The sequence below is a fragment of the Mesoplodon densirostris genome, chromosome 10 (assembly GCF_025265405.1).
Source record: "Mesoplodon densirostris isolate mMesDen1 chromosome 10, mMesDen1 primary haplotype, whole genome shotgun sequence".
NCBI classification, from domain to species: Eukaryota; Metazoa; Chordata; class Mammalia; order Artiodactyla; family Ziphiidae; genus Mesoplodon; species Mesoplodon densirostris.
In genome coordinates, this window is record NC_082670.1 from 29,863,087 (window position 1) to 29,889,536 (window position 26,450).

Below are 26,450 nucleotides of genomic sequence, written 5' to 3' on the forward strand. Positions count from 1 at the left end.
AGAAAAGAAAGAAAAAAGAAGGGAATGCAAAAGACAAAATGAAAGAAAGAGGAAGAAAACCAGCCCAGAAGGTTAAAGGACAGGATCTTGGATCTGGCTGCACCTGACTGGGCTAGCACACCTCTCTCTCTACCTTACACATCATCCCCTGCCCATCCCTGCCTCCCCCTGCCCCCAACCCTACTCTATTGATCCAGCACGAGGATGGTGAATGCATGGTTTTCAGGGTCCTTCCGTTCTCTTCCGCGCTACCCGCAGCCCCTCCCCACTCTGAGCATCCCTAAGGCAAGAAGGGGCTTTCCTCGTGGGTATCGCTGCTAGGAGAGTAACTTGGAGGAGCTGATGCTTCGTTAATGAACGTAAAGCTTAAAGCCATCTTCCCTTTCTCTCTCTTCTCTTCTCTTCTCTCATCCTCTCCACCACCCCACCCCCTACTCCCATCCCCTTTTACCTTTCCCAGGGCATCCTCCTACCCGGGTGGCGGTGCCGCCCGGCCGGTCTGCGCGCGCCCCGCAGGGCCTGGGGTGCGGGCGGGGGCCACGCTCGCGGGGAGCCCCTCCCGCCCGCCCGGGCTGACCCCGCCCCGCGGCGCCGGCTATTTTGGGCGCGGGCGGCGACCGCGGGATCGCTGCCGGGCGCGGATCCGGTGACACCTCTCAGCGCGCGGCACTTGTTGCTCTCAGGACCTGCCGGCCATCCCTGAGTCCACCTTTCTCCCTCGCCGCCCCCTGTCCCCTCCTGGCTTCTCTCCTTTCCGTGCGATCGCCCGGGACACCGATCTCTCAGGCACCGCTGTCACCGGCTGGAGAAATAGATTAAAGGAAATAAACTCTCTCCGCAGGGGGCCCAGCCGGGCAGCAGCAGCGGCAGGGGCTGGAGCGCTGGCCCGGGCGCCGCAGAGGTGGCGCCTCCCCGGCCCGGGACGCTGGCCCCGGGCGCCGACGGCATGACGGACGCGGCGACAGCTAACGGGGACGACAGGGACCCCGAGATCGAACTCTTCGTGAAGGTAGGTCGGCGTCCCGCCGCCGCAGCACCTGCCGCGCCTCCAGCCAGGCTCGCGGCTCACGTGCCCGGGCGCCGAGCGCTCTGGGACGCGGACCTTCCCCAGGGAGCACAGCCCAGCCCTGACGGTCCCTTGGGTGGCCTTTCTGTTGCTTCGGGGCTCCCGGGAGGGATGGAGTCAGGTGCAGTCTGGCAGGTGGCTTGTCTTCTCGGAGAGTCTGCCAGGCAGTTTGTCAAACCCGCCGCAGGACCAGCCGTCACCCTACCCCGGCGCGAATTTGGCCTGTCCTGAAGGGCATCTCCAGGTGCAGGGAGATGGCAGGAACCTGGCTGGACCCCTGAAGCTTTCTTCTAAAATTGGGGGGTGAGGGGAAGGAAGAGGGAGAAAAGAAAGCATTACTAGTAATATGACCTTTGGCAAAGCAAAAATAACATTTCTTAAAATCCCCCTTTTCTCTTTTACTCAGAGCTATTAAAAGAACAGCAAAAGGAAACAAAGACGTTTTCTTGCTCTGTGACCCGCAAAGCAGAAACCAAACACTCCACTCGCCCACATTATTGTAATTGTCATAATTATGCTTCTGCGGGGTTGTAGCAGAAAAGGCTAAGGGTAACCTGGGGCGGACTGGGAGGAAGGGGCATAGGGGAAAAAATTAAATTAAGTTGCCTTGCTCCCTGGGCAGAAACGGGCTAACATCCAAACCTGCTGCACTTCCTTTGCAACCTGGAGGGGGGAAGGATGGAGGCCGAGGCAGCGTCTCCCGGTCCTCGAGCGTAATAAGAAAGAAACATTTGATAGGTCTTCGTGCAGCAGAAGCCGGGAAACCTGAGGCGCAGGGAAGTTGCCTCCGGGGCGGTGCAGAGTCGCCAGAACTTGGGGGAGGGGGCGTCGGCTGGCTGCCTGAGCGCTGAGACCTTTCACAAAAGGGAAAAAACCCTCAGAATGCAGTTTCCCTAGGCATATACATGTAACTGAGAAGGGAAGAGAACTTGGTGCCTGTCAGGGGCCTCCTGGCTGAATTTAAAAGGCATATATATTCCCCAAGGATGGGGCATATACACGTCTTTTAAATTTGTTTTGGCCAAAGGATCTTTATCTAATACAAACTAATTAAACAAATAGAGTTTCACAGAAAGTATAAGATCTATATGACCTTTTGGTTTTTGGTACCTTTTGACACCTAAAAAATAATAAACCAGTTGTGGAATTTACACTTGGAAATTGCTCAGTCTCAGTTGGCCCAGCCTACCACGAAGCTTTGTTGGATTTTTTCATTTTGGAGAGTTATTTTTCAAAATAATCCATAGATATTACATTTGTTTTTTAGTGAGACTTACTTTCCTCAACCTGTTTCTCTCCCCCAAAATGAGGCTTCTGTCTCCCTCATTTGGTTTCTGGGACCCCTCTGGGAGGATTTCCAGGCTCTCTGGCAGACCAGGTAATGAAAGAGCTCATGTCCTCCCAGGCTGGGCAGTGTTGGACCCAGGGCCCGGCAGGTCTGCCCTGACCCCCAGCGTCCAAGGCTGCGGTCTAGGGAGTGAATACGGAGAGCTTTTACAGAGCAAGGAGTCTTGCTGTTCTTCTTGAGGAAAGCTATTCTAGGACTTTCTCAGATTCCTTGGGAGCAGGTAGTTTCACGGTGTCAAGTTCCTGAAAGATATTTGAAACACAAATTGACTCTTTTAGAGCCAAAGGAGCCCTTTGCCCCCTCCTAGGTGAGAAGACCATTCTACCTGCGCCTTCTGAATTTCATGTTGGCAGCTTGGAGGGTTTCTCCATTTGCATAGAAAGCTCACTTCGCTGCCCCCAGTGCCTGCAAGAATTCTAAAGCACCTGTGTTGTCATTTGCTTTTTTTTCCCTAAAGGAAAGGAACCCATGAGAGCCAGGCAGACCTTCTTGGTCAGCGCAGAAACCAGATTGATGAGGGAACAAAAAAATCAGATAGGAAAGCTCTTTTGATTCCCCCACCCCCCTTTTGAGCTTCTGGTTAGTAGTTATCATTTACAGGGACAAGTAAAGGCTGAAAAAAATTGTGAAAATAAAGACACTGCCCAGGCTTTGAACGGTTTTGTGTTAGAGAAGCAATGTCCTGATTTGTAGAATCAGGTATTTCCATAGTTTGCCGTGTCTCTTAGCTGTATGATTCCCATCAGAAGAAAGTCCTTCTCGTTGATGGGGTCAGGTATCTGAGGTAATTTCTGCAGGCCCAGCGGGTTGGTTTCTAGGAAGCCTCCCAGGCAGGCTTGCCTCACCCAGTAAGACTTGTGATGTCATCTTCAACCCTTCCATGAAGGGACCCTTGCCCCCAAACCTGGCCTGTCTCCTGGGTGTGTCATTCACAACCTCCATAATCCAGAGTTTCAAGGACATACGATTCTGTGCCACATCAATTGATAATCATCTGTTACTACTGCTGCTGCTAATAATAATACTAAATGGTAGCGTTTTAGGACTTAGGGAGCGCATTCAAATACCTTATCTCATCAGATCCCCAGCTTCCTTGTTCGGGAGCCTTGGTTCACTCAGGAAAAGTGATGTAAACAAATAAATGTGGCTCCCAGGGACCTCTTGAGACGCGATGCTGTCAGAGCACTTGGCAAGTGGCTGTTTGCTCTCCCTGTAACAACCTCAGGAACTGAGGATGATGATTTGTCCCGTTTTATGGTTGAATAACTCAGGTGCTCAGGGAGCGTATGAGAAATGCCCAGAAGTAGATGGCAGTAAATAGCATTCAGACCCAGTCCTCAGCTAGCAGTTGAGACTCTACATTTCTTACTCTTTTCCAAACACCCATATGTCAGGTCTTGCACCTTCTTTCGCCAAGTCAGGCTTTCAAGTGTTTCCAAGATGATCCTTCCTGGCAACTTATTAGTCCATTCTAACGTGGGCATAAAACGCTGTCAAAGCTCCTGCCCAGCCCTGCTCTGTACTCCAAGTCTCTCCCGTCCAGGGAACATTCTAACGGGGATGTTTAAGAGATCACAGAGGTTTGAGGAGGTCAGCTCTGATTCTCATTTCCCAACTGATGTGGATCGAGAAGAGGAGCCAGAGACCTGGATTCAGATCTTGTCTCTGCCTCTCGTTTGTCGAGTCACTCTGAGCAAGTTCAGAGTGTATGAACAAGTGTATGAGTCTCAATACACCTCTCTTAAAACAAGAGGGTGGTTACAAATAAGGTGCCCGTATCTTGAATTGTCCAAACCAAGACACTTCTGAGAGAGAAAGGAGGTGCTACCAATGGTTAGGCTGGGACAACAGGTGTCACCGATGTTGTGCAGGACGTGTGGCCACCCTGGTTATGAAAATACCTCCCCCACAGACGGGCTGTGAGGATGCCACAGGAACAAATAGAGGAAAGCATTTTGTAAATTGGAAATTGCCATGAACACATTGACTTCGATAAGGATATGAGTTCCGTGGCAGATAGAACCTTTCTTGATCTGCAGGTCCCTGATTTGCCTTAGAGAACAATGGCCTGGCTGATTCCTCACTCGCAGGGCTATTTTGAGAATAAATGAGCTCATACACAGCTGGGACTTTGATCACAAAGGGAGGACAACAGGTTAGAGTTGATAGTGGCAGTGAGTGTGGTTTATTGAAAGAAAAAAGAGCTCGGAAATAAAAGCAAAACAGAAAGTGATTTGGGAAGACAAACGCAGGATGTGCTGCATAGTTAGATCTCCATCTGTATCGACTCCCTCACCCCCAGTCCCACCCCTAGACCCCGGAGGTAGAAAGCCACCCAAGTGAAGTGATGATGGTGCACCAGTTGGCAACAAGTGTCTCTTGGGGCCAAGGCTGTGAGTTTCAACAGAAACCAGTGGTTCTCAACTTTGGCTACATATTCAAATCATTTGGGGGAGATTTTAAAACTCCTGATGCCAGGCTGCTCCCCAGGTCAATTACAGAAGAGTTCCTGTGGGTGGGACCCAGAAGTGGTATTTTTACCACACCCCCAGGTGACTTCGGCGTGCAGCTCTGGTGGAGAGCCACTGAGTCCTCATCAGAGGCGGGTCCCGAGGCAGTCAGCTTTGCCACAGCTGAACTAGGCAGCCTTGCTAGTGCAGATGAATGTCTAGAACTTCTAACAGCCTCTGGGCATCGTGATCATCCCGATCAGGAGCATTGTTGATAGAGAGCTTGCAGCCAACCGGTGTTCCGGGAACAGATGCTGACGGACTATAAAGCCCTATCTGCAGGACTCCAGAACAATCCGTGCATGGGGTCGGTCTAGTAAATAATCATCAGTTCAGCCTGGGGGAAACAGAACGGAGTCCTGCCGTTTGTCTGATGGAAATGACTAGTCTTTTCATTTACTGAGTGATCCGAACGTCTCTGACAGTGGTGCGGGGCACAAGTCAAGACGTGGTGACCCGTGGTGTGGTCATCTGACTTCCAGAACAGACAGGATCAAATCTTTTTGTGTTGCCTCTCAGACCCCAGCTGCCCACTGGCTGCCTGGTCACCTGCCCAAGCATGGGTTTATCAGGTTTTGAAGTTCCTTTGATCACATTATGCCACTGTGTTTCTTTCCCACTACCTCCTGGTTTTGATCTTTGGTCAATAATCCAATACACCAATTCATCTGCCCTGCTGTGTCAGCGAGTGCCTCCTTACCTGGTAACACATTCATGGCAGTGCTAATGTCAAAGGGTGACGCATATACGTCCCTGGCAGGTGGTGGGAGTGAGGACCGAGGGTCTCAAGATGCTAAAGCCCACAGCCAGTGGTGTCAGGTCCTGCCTCCCTGCCGCCTTGCGCTCTTTCTCTGGGTGTTTGGTGGCTCTGTCCACCCAGGGCAAAGAGCCCATCAATTTAGACGGTCAGGTCAAAAGCTTTCCATTCTTGGTTCCTTTTGAGATTCCAGATGCTGGGCCCGTGTGAGTGGTGACAGGAGGTGTAGTAGAAAAGTGCAGTTTTGGGTATCAGACTGAGGGTCATCTGCTGTGTGAGCTAGGACAGGCTGCTTGACCTCTCTGGGCCACAGTTTTCTTACCAGTGCAGTACTGATAATGGCAATACCTATTTCCTGGGGTGGGTGTGAGCACTGAGTGAGCTGTGCAGAATCTGGGGTCTAAGTAAAGCCTCCTCTGCAGGCCCAGTATAGCCCCAAAAGTGAGAAGCCAAGCCTTTGCCTGTCCCTTCCTTGATGTGTCCCAGAAGTCAGACATTCAGTCCTATGTTCTGCTGCCTTGTTGCTGGAGCCGGGACAAAGGCCGCTGGGAGCCCGAGCACAGGGCAGCTGTCTCTGGATCTGATCGCCTCCCACAGGGCTGCTGCTTCAGAAGCTGGAATCCCCCACAGGCCACTGTTTGAAGTAATGTAACCACAGGGACAGTGTAGATCTCTGACCAATGGGTGGATTCTTCCAACTCAAGGGATGTTGATTCCTCCTGTAGTTGCTCCCACATAGCTCGAGGGGCTGGACCAGGATGCATCAAACCACTGGGGGTGCCCCTCCCCTTTCAGCTCCATGGGGATGATACTTCCGGGGTTTTATCCCCTTCTTGTCACTGGATTCCAGGTGGGGCCTCCCAGGCTCATCCGTAGGTGCTACAACTTTGACCCTTCAATAAGGAGAAGGCTCTGGAGTCCAGGTCCTTTAGTTCCAAGAGGACCCCTGGAATCCCTATGCAGATTTTCTCACTTGCTTGCAAACTTCAAGCTCTGCCTAGCCATGGTTACTCTCCTAGAAAACACACACACACATTTACATGTATTATCTATCTGGACTATAGGAAAAACATAATAGACTCTCAATCTCTGGTACCTTTAAAAACTGTTACCCGGGAGACATTCTCAGTTGTCTTTTTCATCGAAGCTGGAAGATCAGAAATAGTGAAGATGCGAAGTGTTTAAAGCATGGGCTTCCTGAAGGTGTGTCTCCACCCCGGGGCATCTTAGATCTGACGCTGCTTGTGAGGGGTGAGCTCCAACTACCAAGGAAGTGTCTCTGCCAGCTCCCTGAGTGAGAATGTACTTTGCACACTCATATATTTATTCAAGGAGTATCTTAGTTCTGAGATGTGAAGGGCTTTAAGGATAAATAAGATAGATAATCTGCTGTCAGAACTAAAATGAATTCTTTCTGGTAAAGAGAAATGGAGTTTTTAACCTCTAAAACAAAGTCCCCTCTAGCTCTGTTAGCACGGGAAGTTTCTTTGAGTTATGTTTATTGCAGCACTCATGGTGAACAATGGCTAGGCCACTGGCGCACAACCTTTGGGGCATGAAAAAGTCACTGCAAAGCTTTTTCATATGGACTTGCCCAGCCCTGTCCCCAGAGATTCACATTCAGGAGGTGAGGGTGAGTTCCAGGTATCTACCCCTGGGTGATCCTGGGATTCATCAAACATTGAGAACCACTGGCCTAGATCATGGGTAAATAGGGTTGAACCTACCCAGTGGAGGATCCAAAGGGCAAGAGAAAGTCGACTCCCCACTGGAAGCGTGCATTTCTTGGGATGAAGGAGGCTGAGGCAAATATGCTTATTAGCATGAATCACCCCAGATTGACCCTAAATAAACCAGAAAAGGGAGGAAAGGAATGCTTTTGACCTTTCTTTTACACTTGCTTTTCTTCCTTTGTAATTTTTTTATGATATAGGAATGACAAGTAATTTAAAAAGCTGGGCATGAAGGAAATAGTAGTCAGATAAGAAATGTAGGGCGTTAAGAGATTAAAAACAATCCATCAATCAGTTAACCAATTAACAAACATGTTTATGGAGCCACCTACTCTTGTGCCAGGCTCAGTGAAAGCTGAAATCAGGGAGGGGAGATCAAAGAAGATGGGGTCTCAGCAGCCCATGAACTTGCAGCTGAGGAGTAAAAATGCCAACATCATGCCCTGTGAGTGGTAGGAAGTGAAATGAGGGGAGCCGATGAAGGGACCCATGTGGCTCAGATGAGGTCTCCAGGTCTAGTCTGCGGGGAGGTGGGGCCTGATTTGTGCTCTGAAGAGTGATGAGAGTCACTAGGAGTGGGCAACCATGTCAGGTCCAGAAACAGTATGGAGACGAGGATGTGTGGGGCCCAGTGGGTCTACAAGGTTGGCTGAAGGGAGTGGTATATGGAGGGCCACAGCTGGAAATAAGATAGAAACACAGCAGTGGGAAGGGGTTTTGAATGGCAGGTAAGTGGGTTTTGCCCCCTGGTAAGTAATAAGGAGTTACCAGAGGGTTCTACCCAGGGTGGGAGCTTGATCTGGTCCCTACTTCGTTAGAATGGTTCCTATGCTATTTTGCACGATGTGGTGGGAAGATTAATGAATGACAAGTAAGAAAACCTGGATTCCAGGTCTGGCTCTGCTACATATTGGTGGTGGGGCTTTCTTTAAGGCCAAGCTTCCTCTTCTGTAAGATGGGCTCCACAATCATAAAATCATAGAATTTCTGATTGGGAAAAGCCTCTTAGAAGTCATCTGGTCTGACCCCCTCTTGTCAGATAAATTGACAGTCTAACATTTCTGGTTACCTGCTCTATGGGTTTGAGGAAGAGAAGCGAGATGACATGTGAGCTGCTGCTGTTTTTGTCTTTGCTTTTATGACTGTGTTCACGGGGATTATGAAGAAGGAGAGCCTTGCAGCAGAGGCTGGGGAGGAGGCTCCTCCAGTGTTTGCTGCGGGGAGGCCACTGTGAGCCCAAGCTGGGGCTGAAAGGAGGGGCCTGCTGGGGAGGAGTGATGTGGGTACAGAACGAGCACAGGCCTTGGAAGAAGCCTCTGCAAACACAGGAGGGAGGCCCAAGTCTAGATTCATGGTCACTTCACCTCTGGAGAGACTGGTTTCCAGGTCTGGAATGGTGATGCTATTGATGGGCTTGACCACTATCGTCCAAGCTGTTGTAAACGGATTGAGTCTAGATGAATGAATTGAGCTTCAGCTTTATGCTTCCTTTTTAACCTGGAAACCCTACGGATCTAGGATAGAAATAGAGCCGCGAGGAAGGGAGTTGTTGGTCATGAGACTAATCTTCTGGTTTTAGAACTGTTCTGTTTGAAGTGATGGCAGACCAGTTGAGGGCAGATGGCCATTGGAGTGCTGGAAAACCAGAGCTAACAATGAGATAAAGGTCAGGCTAGGGGTGTGGATTTGAACTCGTGTTTCCTTCCTACCACCGTTGAAAGCATGGGTTCGGACGAGGGAGCTTGGAGAAGGGGTAAAGAGGTAAGGACTGTGCTTTAGGAAATGTCCATTTCCTAAATGAGGAATGAGGCCCAGGAGGATTTAGCAAAGGTGATGAAGAAGCAGAGCGGTAGGAAACAAACATGATGTCACAGACAGAGGAAACCATCGTATGGACGATGGCTTGTAGAGGCAAGAAGTGTCAGGAAGCGTCTAGAAGAACTAAGCATTCTACTGTTCTTTGGCAAAGTGTGTGAAGGGATGTGGGGAAGGCAGACAGATATATAAGTTTGGGTCGGATCGTGAGGCAAACTGAGCAATTTGGGCTTTTATTTAAAATGCAGAAGATCCCATGTGTTACCTCCTGCTTGTGGGGCAATTATATTTTAAAAGCGAGGAAGGTACTTAATAATCTGAACGTGGTGTGCCTGGCCCCTTTGTATCTAAGGAGAGGTATTCTGAAGTGGAGTTCATCACACTGTGTCTTGGGTGACCCCCAGGCTGTGGTGTGTAGAAGTTTGGTGCTGGTTACCCTATACCCTATACCAACCTCTACGGAGCTCAGGGTGATGTTTTCCACTTCAGTTTATCATTATTCTAGGGTAAGCGGGGAAGACTCAAGTATCAGACTGGAGATAACACAAAAGGTGAAGGAGGGGAGGGTGTGTAGTGAATGGACGCCAACTGCGAACCCATTACCTAGAACGCAGAGGAAGTGAAAACCACGTCCCAGTTACTGTTGCTTATGAACTCAGTTTAGGAGGTTGGCATGACAGCAGATAAAGACTTCTTGACTCAGCCCAAGGCTCTTCTCCCCTCACTGCCCACCTGTGTTTGACAGGGAGCAGAGACCCAGGAAACACAGCAGGTAGGTGGTTGCAGGGAGGGGCAATCTCACCTGCCTTTTATTCATTTTCACATTTGGCTTCTGTGGCGTTTTGTAGTTATATCATAAAATCTAGCATCCACTCTGTCTTTGTTTTTTTGCCTTGGAAACCAAAGGAGCCATATGTCTGTGGTCCTTTATCACAAATGCCTCAGATTTTTCCTGTGGAGATAAAGGGTTGTGAGCAGGGCTGGACCACAGGGCTTTCGGGAGAGAAGGATGCCACGTGGGGAAGGTTACATGACCTCTTCTCCTTGGAGTACTTTAGGAGCACGTCAGAGGTGTTATCTGTCTGGTGGGATTATTATAAGGGTGAAATAAAATCAGAAACATGAACTCCTTTCATAAACTAGAGTTTTCATTGTTTAAGTGTAGGGCATTGTATTGGTCAGTATGCACCCATCACCTTGTTCCCACAATAGCTCAGTGGAGGGTTTGGTGAACGATCTTCCTTCTTCTGGCTCCTTCTGCCCTGTGGTCCTGCCCCTCCCTAAGGCTGCCAACTCCTCTGCTGGACTCTGCATTCGACCAGCACAGGGGGAAGGATGGAGCCTCATGGGGAAGAGGTGGAGGACCACATGGAAAGTGTGCACATGGTCCCTGCCTGGAAGCAGCCAAGTCACTTCCAAGCCTCTTTCCATAGTCCAGAACTCAAGTGTCATTGAGCTGTGTTTTCAGGAAAAGCGGAAGCGGGTTTGACAAACAACAAACCAATCTCTACCGTAGAAACGATTTATTTCCTTGTTTCCTACCGCTGTGTCATCTCATCCCTCCCTAGGACGGCATCCTGCCGACAGCCTCTCTCTTCTTCTGTCTGCCATGTTTGATACCATGAGCTTAGTCTTCCTGGAATACTCTCCTTGTCATAGCCGCTCCTCTACCTGCTAGATCAAGTTCCCCTGCTTCTACCTGACATTGAGGACACTCTAACCAGGCCTGCATTCCCTTTCCCAGCCTGATTTCCTATACGCCCTTAAAACGGTTCCTTATGTGTCCGTACAGTTTCGGAAGCATTTTTGAGCCTCATCTGATTTTATCCTCACACAGTCCCTTGGAGGAAGGAAGAGGTTTAATCCTCAGGACAGACAAGATGACTTTCTGGGGCCTGTTCTCTGGTTTCTTCTGCACAAGCTGAGGGAGAAACCTGGAGATCCTGACCCCAGACCTGAGTGATCTCAACCAGCACAGGGTGTCCCAGCCTCGCATGATCACACGATCTACCTGGGACGCTTTACAAATGCCGGCACACACTTATGAGTCAGAGTCTTGTGGGGAGGAGGTCCCAGGCATCTGTAATTAACTAGTGCCCCAGGGATTCTGATGCACAGTCCATTATGGGAACACTGCCCATGACTTAACAAGGGCCCATGTGGATACCCTGAACCCAGAGAAGTGAGTCTAACAGTGGGAATGTGAAGGACCGTGACATGCACTGGAGAGAAATCTGAGGGGCAGCGGGTCTTCCAGCTGCTCCCAGGTCACCTCAATGTACATTATATTCCAATCCTCTTAAATATTGACCCTTGACTTTAGAACCTGCTCCATGGCCTTTGGAGTTAAAAAACAGTCATGGGGCCTCCCTGGTGGCGCAAGTGGTTGAGAGTCCGCCTGCCGATGCAGGGGATACGGGTTCGTGCCCCGGTCTGGGAGGATCCCATGTGCCGCGGAGCGGCTGGGCCCGTGAGCCATGGCCGCTGGGCCTGCGCGTCCGGAGCCTGTGCTCCGCAACGGGGGAGGCCACAACAGTGAGAGGCCCGCATACCGCAAAAAAAAAAAACAAAAAAAAAACAAAAAAAAAAACAGTCATGGGCTTGTGTTTTCTGCACAGCTGTTCACCCCTATCCCCGGAATATAATGTGCTTGAAGTGGAAAAAGTCGGGAATCGATGGGTGGGGGTGATGTCAGGGGAAATAAGGTGAGATAAACAGAGGGCAGCTGACTTGACTTATGAAGTAGAAAAATCAACCCTCATTCCTCAGTCCTCTTTGGTCCCATGAGTGTCTCTGCACTTTCAGAAATCAGAGAATACGTTTGGAAACTGAATAATAATAACCATGGCTCTGTGCTGTTCTGAATGCCTTGCTTATTTAGCTCCTTGAATTCTATGGGTGGGTCCTATTATTACTCCCAAGTTACAGATGAGGAAAGTGAAGCTCAGAGAGACCAAGTCTACTGTCCAAGGCCACAGAGCTAGGACACGGTAGAGCTAGGCTTTGGCCCCCATCCCCAGGCAATGGGATCTGTGCTCTCTGCTTTCTCATTGCACCCAGACCCTCCCAGCTGCGTGAAGAGAAAGTTGTCGTGCTGAGTCAAGAGACATTTTTTTTAATGGCCAGCTAGAGGGGGGTGCCCAAGGCTTCGCCTTTCCTTAGTTCTCCATAGGTGACAACAAATAGTCCAAGGCCAAGTCAGATCGCTACACTTAGGCAGACCAGGCGATGACCAGACATGGAAGGTAGAGCCACCTAGAGACCCACCTGTTCTCAAGTCTTCTTCCTATTTCTCTACCACTGTCAATCAATTCCCACACTTTGATGTCAATCAGTTCCCACCCTTTGCTCAACCTCTTTGCTTTAAGGCCTGTCCCCCAGAGGTCCTTTTTAAAACGTGAGTGTTACCCAGGATGGGCTATACCTGGACCCTGCAGCCCCTGCTGCCACGTTCGTTGGCTGGGATTGCTTTATCAGGTCAGGATGCAGGAGGAAGAGGATCCGAAGGAGGGGCAGAGAGAGACGAGGAGAACAGCTTGTGTACTGAGCTTGCTATCTTTCAGGCCAGGAGTAGAGGTCATGTTTGCTGTGCGATCTGGGGGTAGCTACCCAGAGCAGACCCCATCCCCTTGCCAAGAGATGGCCATTGGCCAAGGTGCCTCAGGATTCTAGGGTAAGCTTTGAAACTCATCTTTGCAAGGATGGAACCCTTGGCTTGAAGGAAACCTGTGTGTATTCCAGTTACTCTGCCCCTACTCCATCACTAAGAACTAGACTCATTTAAAGAGGTACGGTAGAGTCCTACAATAAAAATAATTACAAACAATTTGCCAGGGCCCGCTAAAGGTGAAAAATAATACATCAAAATAAATTTAAGTGTTACTTCTGGAATTCAGTGGATTCCATTGAGTCCTCACGGGATTCCAGCAGCTTCTGAGGAGCCTGATGGTGCTTTTGTTAAGAGGACGTTGAGGCCCAGAGAGGGTAGGCTATTATATTGCCACACAGCAGACTGAAGTCAGCAGGGAGAATAGAGCTATCGGCTGTGGTTCACTCTATGGGGGCCCAGCCTCACAGATGCTAGGCCCTTTCTGAATCATTCTGAGACACATGACATAGTCAAAGGTAGCAAAGCGGTGGGAGGCTTTTATAATAAATTCAATTTTTTGAGCATCTCCTATGCCCTAGACGTCGTGCTCGCCACTCCATTTCATTCAGTACCCCTGAGGCAGACATGCCATGGGGTGGGTACCTTGTGACTGATTTACAGATGGGAAATCTAGGGCTTGGAAAAGTTAGAGCTTAACTTGGGGTCCCATGGAAAGTAGTAGAGTTAGGATTCAAACCTAGGTCTGACTGACTACAAAACCACATCTTGTAACATATGTTAGTGATGAAAAATAACAAAATTAAAGTCAAACATGCTTGCAATGCACTCTTCCACGTGGCAGCTGTTGCCTGAGGTCGACCAGGTGTCCAGCCCCTGGTCTGGAAGGGAATAAGGTACACAAGGCAGACACAGTCGGGCCCAGGCAGAATTTGCAGTCTGAGGTGGAGGGGTGGGCAGGGCAGCCACTGGATATGCAGGAGGATTGGGACCCAAGGGCACATACAAGGCTGTGGGAGCTGGAAGCAAGGGGACCCGGTATTAGGAAGGCACTGAGCTGAGCTTTGTGGCATGGGCAGATAAGGGTTTGGGGTTCAGTTCAGGGGCAGGGAGTGAGGGGATACTCCCGGCTAAGCTGGGGCAAAGAAGGGGGATGAGGCCATCCACCTCTCCCTGCAACAGACCTGATGCCAGGGCAGGACCTGGAGGAGCAGGTGGTGAAGGGCCTCCTGTTCTCCACCCCATCAGGACCCCGGGCGCTGCTCTTGACCAGGAGAGCAAGGGCACCCCTGGAGGAAGCCCAAGTCCTATCCCTCTGGCCCCGCTCCCAGTTTAGGTCATCGTAAAGGGCAATTGGAGCCTATCTCGGCCTGATGCTCTTCAGAAAACATTTTTTGACTTATGTGCCAAGAACTACATTATCAAGGGTGTTTCATTCCAGAGTGGAGATAAAGGGTCCTTGGAGGGAAGGTCTGGTGGGTTAACACTTGGGGTGAAGGCGTACCTCCCGATGTGTGATCAGACATCAGCCAAGGAGGGCAAAGGAGCGGTTATCAGATGCCCCTCAATGACGAAGGACTTGTGATGTGGGGGGAGGATGGTCTACAAGGATCTGGGAAAAGAGGCCAGGGATGGAAGACAGCTGTCACTCGGGCCATGGTTGTGCCCCCTGGGCTCGTGCTGATTTCCTTTTGTTGGGTTCAAACAAGGAGGACAGTATCCAACTGACATGGTTACTTTGAAGTCACAGATCAGATGGAGCCTTTCCTCATGGCTGGCTGTTTCCTACAAGGGAACATGTGCACCATCATTTTATTATTGCTTTATACACACACACACACATGCATACATATATGATCATATTTATATTATACATCATATATAATACACATATAAACTTTTTATGTGTACACTCTTCTCCCAAGGTTTGAGGTCTAAGACTAAAATGCCTATATTCATATGGTGTTTGGTATATACCATATGCTCAACTAATGATATTGCTATATACATCCATATGTATCTTTGCATTTATTCCTGATTTAATGAATATTTACTGGGGAACATAGCAATACAATGGAATTCAGGAAAGTTGCTGTTTGCTATTGCTTCCTGCCACTCTAGGATTTTGGACTGGTTGTTTGAGTTTCTTCATCTCTAAAATAAGAGGGTTGGATGAAATGATATCTGAGGTCCCTTTCAGCTCACAAGTTGATTCTTGGATGGGTTCGACTGTGTACTGAGCATTGTGGGAGGCCTGGTGGGAGAGTCCAAAAGGACCCTCTCAAGCAGTTTACCATCTACTTGGTGAGGAGTCTTCGTGCTCCCACAACCTAGACTGAGGTCAGCAAACTTTTTCTATAAAGGGTCACATAGTAAATATTTTCGACCTTGAAGTCCACACAGTCTCTGTCACAGCTACCAAACTCTGTTGCTGTAGCAAGAAAGCAGCCATAGACAATACATAGATGATGGGCATGCTTGTGTTCTAATAAAATTTTATTTACAAAAACAGGTGTTGGGCTGACCCCTGACCAAGGGGCCCAGCTGACACGGAAATGAACTGACCGTGGTGTGTTACCCAGAGCAAAGGTCTTAGCCTTTGCTGTCATGTGCTGAGGTTGGAGGGGCTGCCTTCTGTGGAGGTGCCTGTACTCACCTGTCACTGTCCTTGCCACTAAGCACTGAGGTCTGGCCACCCCAGAGTGGAGCTGTAAGATGAAGCATTCTGAATTTCTTAGAGAGTGTTCCTGGGTGAATCCAAATTAGTAATATTCCTATTCTGCATGGGATGAAATATTCACGGAAACTGAGGCTCTAGACTTTGTTACCAGACCCAGGAAAAGGTTTCTGTGGCTGTGGACTCAGGTCCTTGTGTGGGAGAGCAGTGTGTGAACAGAACTCATTCCTGCCTCCTGCCAGCATGATTTTTCTCTCATGCCCTGCACTTGGGGTGTTGTTCTGTCAAATGATCCCCTTGACGTTTTCTGCTCGGCCTGCCTTCCACGAAGCCCAGTGCTGCTGACACATGCTGCTTCTCTGGGCAGTGCCCTGACACCTGTGTGCTGGGACACAGCCACCTGGTGATGGAGAGTCGCCTCGGGGTCTGTCCAAGAACATCACTGGGTAAAAATACAATAATGACTGCATTTCTCAACCAGTTTTGCACCCACATAAGATAGGTAAGCGATTCAAACAGGCAAGCCAATCTGTGAGGCCTCATACATCTGCTGCAAGAGGTAGATTTTCTGAGAAAGGAGAATGTTGTCTTATAAGGCAAACATTCCTAACAGTAAGCACTTGGAGTGGTTTATGTCCTTGACTCCCCTGGGCCCTTGACCAAGACACTTGGCCTCTCTGGGGAATTCTTCAACTATGAAATGGATGGAACTACATTCCTGGGTCTGTTAGATCCTGGCCTCAATTCAAATTATATAAATTCATGGAATCCACTTATGGTCTCTGGCTACTGTTGACTTATTTTGATTAACTTTTGCATTGGCCAGTTTCATTATGTGTGTTTGTGTGTGTGTGTCTGTGTATGTCTCTGTGTGTATCTGTATGTGTCTGAATGTGTGTCTGCATGTGTCTGTGTGTGTGTGTCTGTGCATCTGTGTGTGTCTGTCTGTGTATGCCTTTTTTTCCTCAAATTCAAGGTCTTTTCTTTTCAGCAGTCTCAGATACAATGATCTGGCAGGAAATTGGTTCTTTTGAATGCCAACAAAGTAATAATAAAGGGTACTTTTGCTCACTATTCATATGTTTATATTTTGGGAGAGTATTTTCAACTGATTTCAATAGTGACACGTATAGGGGACATTTGTCCAACTTTGTTGTGACCCAGCACCATTTGAACATTCTTCTTTTAGGCCCTGCTTCTTCAAGGCAGAAGCCAGAAATTGACTTTCTAGCCCATTTCCTTTTCTGCTTAAATGAGCTAGAGTGAATCCTGTGGTTTGCTACCTTATCAGTATTTCCTTAGAAAAAATTGTACAACAGAATCTTCTTTTAAGTCTTACTGATCCTACGATATTAATTATACCTAGTTTGAGTGCTTAGACTGTCCTATTAGGATATTTAACACCAAATATTTCTTTTATAACTTCAGTAAATTCTTTGGGGTGATTTTATTGGAGACTGACAGAAACGTAGATCCAGGATCCCATGTAGTTCTTGCTATGAATGTGGAGCGTCTGACTCACTGGGGGAAAGACTGCGGTCCAGCAAATCACACTGTGAGTTTTTTCTCCTCCCTCCTCACCCCCTTTAGTACCACCAAAGTAAAGCCTTTTCACTGGGTGGGAACAGGTTACAATAATTCCCGAGAGCCTCCTTACCCCTCAGATATTATACCTGGCTTAAGTTACAACAAAATTGGGCTGTAAGACATTTGAAGACATTGACCTTTACTTCCACACCGCCTGCAAGTCTTTGCACAGAACTAAACATTTGACAGATAATGAGTTTTTCAGAGATTGACTGGTTGACTGTGCAATAAAATCTTGCCTACCCTGATGACCAGATCTATAAAATGATAAATATGCTGATGGTTCTTTTTGTCCAAAATGTGTTTTGTTCGCTTACTTTAAAATAGGCATTTGAACGTAGTGGTTTGCAAGGGCAATGCAAAAATTAGAATTTTGGTATTTTCTTTTTATAAACAATTAAATGTCTTCTGCTTGTGTGGCCTATAAAATCTCTCCCAACTCTGAAGATCCGGAAACCAGGTCATGCCCAGTGAGCTTCAGAACTGGCTAGAGTTCCCTGGTTTTCTAATTGCTGGTGTCTGTTTCCTACAAGAACCACTGGACCAGGGCTGCTCTCTGGTTTGGCTGTGATAAGTGGGGAGCCTCCCCTCTAAGAGCTCAACATGCTTTGCAGGTCTCTCTCCCAGGAGCCCGCTAGCTAGCTGGCTAGTGGTGTGCATGTGTGTGTGTGTGTTTGCACGTGTGCACAGATGAACGTATAGGCCACACATTCTCAACGGGGGCAGTATCTCCCCAAGGGGGATAAAATTGGTTCTTGAGGGGTGAACCATCTTACTTTGCTTTTATATAAGGCACAAATACACACACAGCACACAAACAGATAGACAGTATATCTGTGGTATTAAATTTTCATGGGGAGTTAATGAGGGAAGAAATGTCTAAAAAGTCTCCTTAGAAGAGGTGATAATGAAAAAAAGAGTTGAGAGTTGAGAAACACTGATATAGAGCAGATGGACTGACACATAAATACACATGGATGTGGGCATCCATATGTATACCATGCATACATGTGTGCCTATCAGGGATAACACATACTATAACAGATTCACCTAGAAATTTGAATTGGTGGCAGGGGCAGGACTGAATTCTGTGTTCTTTCTGACACTTTCTTCAACTAAGGATTTGCATTCACTTTCATGATTTTTCATGAACTGCCATTCTCCTTTTAAATTGCAAACACTTCAGTTAACACGGCATACAGTCTCCAAACGCAGATAATCCATATTCCTGTCATTCTCTGGAAAGGCTGCCTGTTAAAAATGAGCTGGGTCAACAATTCATTTCACCAGTCACCTGCCAAGCACCTCCTCAGTGGGTGGAGTTGCAGTGTCTCCCATGGGATGTGAAAAGATGGAGGACAAGGGCCCTGGGTCAGGGACCCAAGGCAGGGTGAGGGTGAGGGATGGAACGTACAGGTGTGAGCACCCCAGATGCTGCTGAAGGATGGCTGATGATTTGAATAGCCCGAGATAGGGGAAGGGGCTTACCTCACATCCTCTGGAGCTCTGGATGCAATTTTCTCTTCCATCACTACCCTTTATCCACCTTATTCTGAGGCCTCTTGTTAAGTATTTTTTGCTATGATCATACCTTTTTGGAAATAGGTGGTATATGCAAAATCCATAAAAGTCAAAATTTTAAAGATCTTATTAAAAACAGTTTCAATTAATACTCGTATTTGACCAGGCTGTCAAGTGTCCATGCTGAATTCCTCACACTCTATCTCATTAAGCTCCTTTGCCATTATCCTGACCCTCTGTTCATACTCATCCCCGCCTGTTACCTTGATGCTGTATTCCCAACCCTCCTTAGAAAGCACCTGGGAGGCCTCAACAAATGCCAGTGCCTGGCCCCACTCTGGACCAGTTAAATCAGAATCTCTGTGGCTGGGGCTCAAGCTTCAGCATTTCTTACAAGCTCTCCGGAGGGTTCCAAATGCAACCAGAGTTGGGCATCCCTGGTTTATTCCCTTAACTCCTCAAATGACTGCACATCGGAACCTTTTCAGGGAGCTTCTGAAAAATACAAGCCCCTGTGCTCCACCCAGGAACTCCGGTATGGGAACAAATCTGTATTTACTGTTGCCTTAATGCCAGACTTTCTCATGACAGCCTCGGCCCCCGATGCACCCTGTTCTTTGCTTAAAATGCTCTTCTCCTTCATCTCTCCCCTTTACCTTCTTAGAAACCGGCTCAGGATTGTGTTGCTTTAAAGAAACCCCCTTCTGATTCACACAGACTCTCCTGCATCCCTCTGGCTCCTGCACCCTCTTTCTTGGTTCATAGAATATGGATTTGCGGTACTAGCTTTACGTATGATTAAAATAGGTGTGATTTCAGGGACACAAAGAAAAACTCCTGCATTTTCCCAAATGGTGCCACCTCCCCCTGGAGACTTCAAAGGCTATCGTACTTTAGTGTGAGTGAAGCATCCGAAGTCAGATGTGGCGTACGGGTGGGGGAGGTGCATCACGACACAGGACCCTGAAGCCGGGGGGAAGGGAGGCGCCCAGGATGGTGGAAGGGAACATGCCTGCCTTTGGCTGGTGAGCCACCGCTCTGTGTCAAGACAGGGCAGGAGATGAAGGGCACGGTCCCTGCCCACAGTGAGCTCGCTGCCTGTGAGGTGTGCAGCAGATGGTCCACAATTTCAGGACCTCCTTCACAGGGCTGTTGGGAGGATTACGTGAGTTCAAGTATGCCAAGTGCTTCGGACAGTGCCTGGCCCTTAGTAAGTGCTCAGTAGAGCTGGACTGTCCTTAGTCTTTGGCTTTGTCCATGACCCTGTGCTGCTCTCCTGTCTACAAAGCTCCATGGCATTTCTTATTGAAAGCTTTCTGGTCTTTACTCCTTCAATAGACACTTATCTCGGCATTTCATCTTATGTCAACAAAGTTTCACTGAGCGCTTTCAGCATCCCAGGGGGGGGTCACCACGCTGGGCTTAGCAATGACAAAATGAATCAGGGTGTCTGTTCTTGATCAGACTGGAGGGGGAGACCACTTCCACACCTGCCTGACGCTGGGAGATGGAAGGAGCCAGAGCCAGGTGGAAGGCCGATGGAGACGGTTGTAGAGTTCAGAGCAGGGAGCTGCCACTTCAGGCTGAGGGGCTGGAGGAAGGCTGCATGGATGCCTGCATTAGAGGAGAAGCCTTGGGAAGAGTAGGGCTGGTGATACGAACAGGCCACGCTCTACCTCTTTGCACCTAGAACTGTGCTCAGGCATCACCTGCACTGTAGGTCCTCTTAGAAGTCCCACTTTATGGATGGGGACACTGAGGCTTAGAGAGGGGGCTGCCAGCACTCGGTATCTCAGAGCCATATTCCTATATATATTCCTATATATATGCAGAGAGCAGTGGCGTGTGGAGAAGACTTGATTCCAGGCAGAGAGCAGTGGGGAGTAGAGAAGACATTCCACGCAGTGGCAGCAGCTGAAATATGACAGAGCATGAGAGTGTAGGGCACAGGGTGGGTGTGGGAGCCTCCAGTGAGAAACCCATTTGGTTATGCCCAGGGGATGAGTAAGAGCTACACTTAGACAGCTTGGTTGTCTAGATAATAGTTGCTCTAACGTTTAGCATCAGTTACAGCGCTGGGGCAAGGTCTGGGTTGCCCCATGCCATGTCTGCCATTAATCCATTTGTGCTGGATGCTGGGGAATCAGGGGGGTCCTGAATGGGGTGTGGGGGGGTGGGGAGGTGCTGCACAACAGTGGCTGACCAACCAGTGCAGATACTTCAGTTCTTGAACAACTGGCCTGAATATCTGCTCTGTTTGTGACCAAGTCATGATGGTTCCTGAATATAAGGAAGAGGAGTTTGGAATTATTATTTTTGTTAATTATTTTTGTTATGATCATAGCTTGTTTTGATTTTGAGTGCCCTCAAAACTTTTGGGGGGAGTTGGTGGAATATATAAAATCAATAACATGAAATTAAAGACTAATTTTTAAAAATTTCCTGAACAATTTACAGCTACTATCTCTACTTAGCTTTGAGTTACTGAGACCTCAGAGCTATTGACCCTGACTCTCCCCTGTGGGTGAGAGCAGTGGCTGTTTCCAGGTTCCATTAGAAGCCCGCCCTTTAAGGGGCCAGAGATTGCCCGCCCCTCCTCTTCAGAAGAATGATTGCTGCCACTCTTTTTTATTTTAATTTTACAAAATCTATTTCCACAGTGATTACTTTATGTTATCCTTACAACATTCTTCTGAACTGAGCAAAATTCATATAATTATACCCATTTTGCAGATGTGGAAACTAAGACACCCCCACACACACACAGCTGAGAATAAGAGACTAACCCAACTTTATAGGGCAGGTCAGCAAACCAGAGCCAGGTGGCCACTGGGCAGCCTCATGGAGACCTGGGCATGACTGGGGTGGCAAGGGCCTGGTGAGGTTCCAGAGTGCTGAAGTCTTCCCAGTGGTCACACCAGGCACAGTCCTTGAAAAAGGGACCGATGTGTCTGGGGAAGCTTCCTCTCCTTTCCTTCATCCCTATACCCAACAATTCTGTAGATGGATAAAAGTAAAACCCTGTGCTCCTTCCATCCAAGCCTGTCTCTACAAGTGATTTCCAGAAGCAATGGTGTATTCGTTTTCTATTGCCGGGTAACAAGTTACCACAAACGTAGTGATTTAAACCAATACATTTCTTTCTTTTTGAATTTTATTTTATTTTTTTATACAGCAGATTCTTATTAGTTACCTATTTTATACATATTATGTATATATGTCAATCCCAATCTCCCAATTCATCCCACCCTCCTCCCCTGCTTTTCCCCCTTGGCATCCATACGTTTGTTCTCTACATCTGTGTCTCTATTTCTGCCATGCAGACTGGTTCATCTGTACCATTTTTCTAGATTCCATGTATATGCGATATTTGTTTTTCTCTTTCTGACTTACTTCACTCTGTATGACAGTCTCTAGGTCCATCCACGTCTCTACAGATTACTATCCTTTTTATGGCTGAATAATATTCCATTGAATATATGTACCACATCTTCTTTAAACCAATGCATTTCTTATATCAGAGTTCCTGTGGACCAGGAGTCTGACTGCTTTGCTGGGTCCTCTTCTCTGCATCTCACGTGGAGCTCAGAGTCCTTCCCAAGCCTTTATGGGGGTTGACAGAAATAGGACTGAAACCCCCAACCCCTTGAGGCTCCTCAGATTTCCCTACCACATGGCCTCCATGTGGGCGGTTCACATCACAGCAGCCTGCTTCTCCAAGGCCAGCAGGAAAGCCTCTCTTTCATGAGCTTTCTCCTGATTAAGTGAGGTCTGCTTAGGAGTCTCTTTTGATTAACTTATGTTTGACTAATTTGGAGCCTTGATTACACCTGCAAAATCCCTTCACCTTTAGTGTATTCTGTTGGCTAGAAACACGTCCTAGATCCCATCCACACTCAAGGGAGGGGATTATACAAGAGCATAGATGCCAGGAGGCAGGGGTCATGGGGCTGTCACCTTAGGGTCTGTCACAAGTAGGTTGAGCTTACTTTCCTCTACAAATAATAATATAGCCCAGCACTTCATATACACCATCTTCTCATATCGTCACAGCTGCATGAGGAAGGAATTGATATGGGCCCATTTCATAGGAAAGGAAACTGAGGTTTAGAGATCCAGTCCCTTTCCCAAAGTCATACAGCTCTAAGGGGCAGAACCTGTCATGAATTTAGGTGTGTCATACATCAAGCCAACCACCCAAAAACTTATGGGCCTCTTAAGGGAGTTGACAGTCTCACATACTCAGAGGACACTATTGCATTGGAAACTCGGGTTTTACTTTGACCTTGCTAGATGCTCACCAACTTTATTTATATTTCTTCCCAAGCTTAGATGAGCTCACATCTAAGACCTTGGAGTTGGCATGAATCTGTTTTCTGAGAGAGGAAGGAAACCTTTACTATGTGACAGGATTTTTTTTTTTTTGCATATATTCTCTTATAAACATTCTGCAGTGTAAATGTTGTTATCCAAATTTTCTCTACCAGGAAACCCCTCCACAGGCTCAGGGAGGTTCTGTGACCTTCCACGTACAGTTGTTGGGAGTGAGATGTTAAACCCACCATCTGTCTATCACAGTTCATTCCATCAGACACTTATGGGCCAGCTCAAATGGAAACAAAAGTCAAGATGGAGGTTTCTTTTTGTCTGCTTTAGACAGTTATATTTTTAGCCAACTCTGTAACTCACTGACCCATTTGCTGGAATGGAAACTGGTAACTTAAGCATGAATGGAAACCACTTTAAAAAATAATGGTCCAACACTGGTCAACACTGGTCTCTATCACTGCCACCTGCAATGGCAGAAAAGGTGAGGTTTTTACAGGAGTGCAAAGAATCTACCTGGTCTTGCTTATCTTCATCATCCCTTTTGTTTGTAAAACAGACTGCAGCCTATAAAGAATACTTGCATAATTATATCATGAAATTGTCCTAACAGCTCTGTTTCCATGTCCCTAATTTCCAGATGGGGGAAGGTTTCAGGGAGAGGCTCTGTGTCTTGGCCAAGGTCACACAGTGCGTACGAGGAAGAGCTGGGTCTCCTGCCTAGGCATTTGCTGCCAATTTCCCCATCCACTCCCCTCTCGTGAGCACAGATGGATATATGGGGGGAGATGTCATTGAAGAAAGCTTACGGATGTGAAATAAATCCCATCCTGGACCCACAGAAACACCCAAGAGTTGACCCCAGAATTCAGCCATCATCCGATTGGTGAAAATCCTCAAAACACTAGACCAGGTCTGGTACTTTGCTACTGGTTCCCATCCTGGAGGCCAGTGTGACTTGCCCTGGGGGATCCTTGGGGGATTTGGGTACCTTTAATGGGATGCCTAGCTTGCTCAAGCTATTTTTTTGTGTATTTTAATATCCCTCATTTACAAAACAGAGCCAAAGCTGAGAATCCTTGTAGAGAGAAAGATGGGCCTTTCTCATTTTCCCATTCAGGTTATACTATGTACCTGATTTACATGTTTATTGACTTTGTGAATGTGATGTTGTGAAGGCAGCACCCGAGATACTGGTCCAGCAGTGATGTTAGGCACAGAAAAGTGGTGACTCTAGAAAACTACTTCCATTGATCTACATCTTAATTGGGGTATTTTCCGTAATACTTTTTTCCAAAATTTCAAAGTAGCCCTGACTATTGTCAGCCAAAATTATTCCTTCTTTACAGAGGTAGTATTGGGAATTAGGATATTTACAGAACAATACAGCTTTAGCAGGATGATGGGGGCTACGTGTAAGAGAACCTGGAAGGGGGTCTCTGAGGTCTTATGATGACAGTCAGGAGTGGGGACACAGTTCATGTAAAATGCCACCTGGAAAACATCCGTGGGGGCAGGGAGAGTATTCAGAGTTAAAGCCAATCATAATTATATACCCTCTTCCTCCCGACATTTTGACGGAATGAAACAAATTCAAATGGATGTCAAGTGCAGCCTAGGAAGGCAGACCAAGTCCCCCATGCACATCAGCACCTCCAGACTGCAAAGCAGTTCTCCCCAGGTGGGTAGGAGGTTCATACTGCTACCTCTGAACTCACAGCCAGGGCCCTATGGACTGAGACTGGCCTTTAAGGTTTCTCCCCAAGTCATCGCAGGTCAGACAGCCTCCAACCAGAGCTGCTGTGGTAAAATCGCCCTGCAGAGCCTTGGGAGGGAGGCTTCCCAGAGCCGTGGGGCAAGACTGCGGCCCCAGTGGGTTTGAAAAGCAGGACATCAAGCTAAAGAGTTTTACTCTTGACACGAGATCTAGCTGAATTTGCTTTGCTAGATTTGGGACTTGCTTGGGACCCATCATCCTTTCTTCTTTTGTATTTCTCCCTTTTTGGAATGGGAATGTCTATCCTATGCCTGTCCCACGATTGTGTTTTGAAAGCACATAACTTGTTTGGTTTCACAGATTCACAGCTGAAGAGAAATTTTGCCTTAGGATGAATCACACCTGGAGTCTCGCCCATATCTGATTTAGATAATATTTAGATGAGACTTTGGACTTTAGACTTCAGAGTTGATGCTGCAAAGAGTTAAGACTTTTGGAGCCATTGGAGTGGAATGAATATATTTCGCATGTGAGAAGGACATGTATTTCGGGGGGCTAGGAGTGGAATACTGTGAACTGAATTGTGCCCCCCCTCAATTCATATGTTGAAGCCCTAACCCCACAACATGACTGTATTTGGAGATAGGGCTGTTAGGAGGTAATTATGGTGAATGAGGTCATAAGGGTGGGTCCCAGGTCCCATAGGACTAGTGGCCTTACAAAATGAGAAAGAGAGAGGTCTCTCCACTGTGTAAGGACACAGTCAGAAGACGGCCATCTACAAGCCAGTAAAAGAGCCCTCACCAGGAACCATATGAGCTGGCATCTTAATCTTGGGCTTCTCAACCTCCAGAACTATGAGAAACAAGTTTCTATTGTTTAAGCCACTCAGTCTATGGTCTTTTGTATAGCAGCCCAAGAAGAATAAGAAACCCCTTTAAAACCTTAGTGTTGTGATTATCAAAAAACAAAAAAAAATGCATTCTGTAAGTCCCTCTCTGACCAACTTTTACCATCAGCTAAAATCAATAAACAATAAACACTGCAGAGAATATAGAGATGTATACATCATGTTCCTTTCTCCAATGGAGACTGCAGTTCAGCAGAAGAGGTAAATGTGGATACGGACACCCACAGGTATCTAACTTCAAAGGGCAGCAGAAGATCGTGCTAAATGTTGAATTGAGAAGGATATGTGTGGCAGGGGCATTATCAGGACAGGTTTTGTAGAGTGAGAAGCGAGGTTAGTAAATGTCTTTAGGAAGCAAACTTTTTGCAGAGCTTCCCACATACCAGCTAGGTTAATGAGGTCAAATGTTTGGGTGAAGTCCACAGTACCACTCATGTTGCTATTCTCAGCATCTTCCACTGGCTGCCAGTGGAAGAGTATCAGGTCTCCAGTTTCATGGCATCACTGGAGCTACACTGACTTTCAAGTAAGACACAACTGCCACTGATATGTATGAGTAGTTCATGGAAAATGACTCATGTTAATGCTGTTCTGAAATTGTGCACAAACAATATGGCTCCAGGTCGTCTGTCCCTGCACAAGCCTCCTAATGTTGGGCAAGGTCACAGTTACTGTCCCTTTGTAATCTAAGCAGTCAAGTGATGCCATCCATGCTTGAGCTACTGGCCACAATACCTGTGGATTGTAGAGGAGGCTGCATCCTTATGAGGTTCTCTACCCAATGAATGAGCAGAGGGGAAATCTCAGCTCTAAAAATCAGAAAGGACCTCACAGCTTCAAGTATTTTTCAAGTATTTCCTGGTGGCAAGGAATTCT

General features: G+C 47.6%; 1 protein-coding gene across 2 annotated transcripts in view; it reads left to right on the top strand.

Annotated features, from left to right (window-relative positions):
- Positions 1-26,450, top strand: part of CLIC5 (chloride intracellular channel 5) — a 160,134-nt gene that overhangs the window by 54,897 nt on the left and 78,787 nt on the right. The window contains exon 1 of one of the 2 annotated variants that reach the window (XM_060109969.1): positions 947-1,009. The exons of the other annotated variant lie outside the window; for it this stretch is intronic. Coding sequence (XP_059965952.1) covers positions 947-1,009 — 63 coding nt within the window. Of the gene's footprint in view, positions 1-946; positions 1,010-26,450 lie in introns of those variants that run through there. 2 annotated transcript variants of the gene reach the window in all.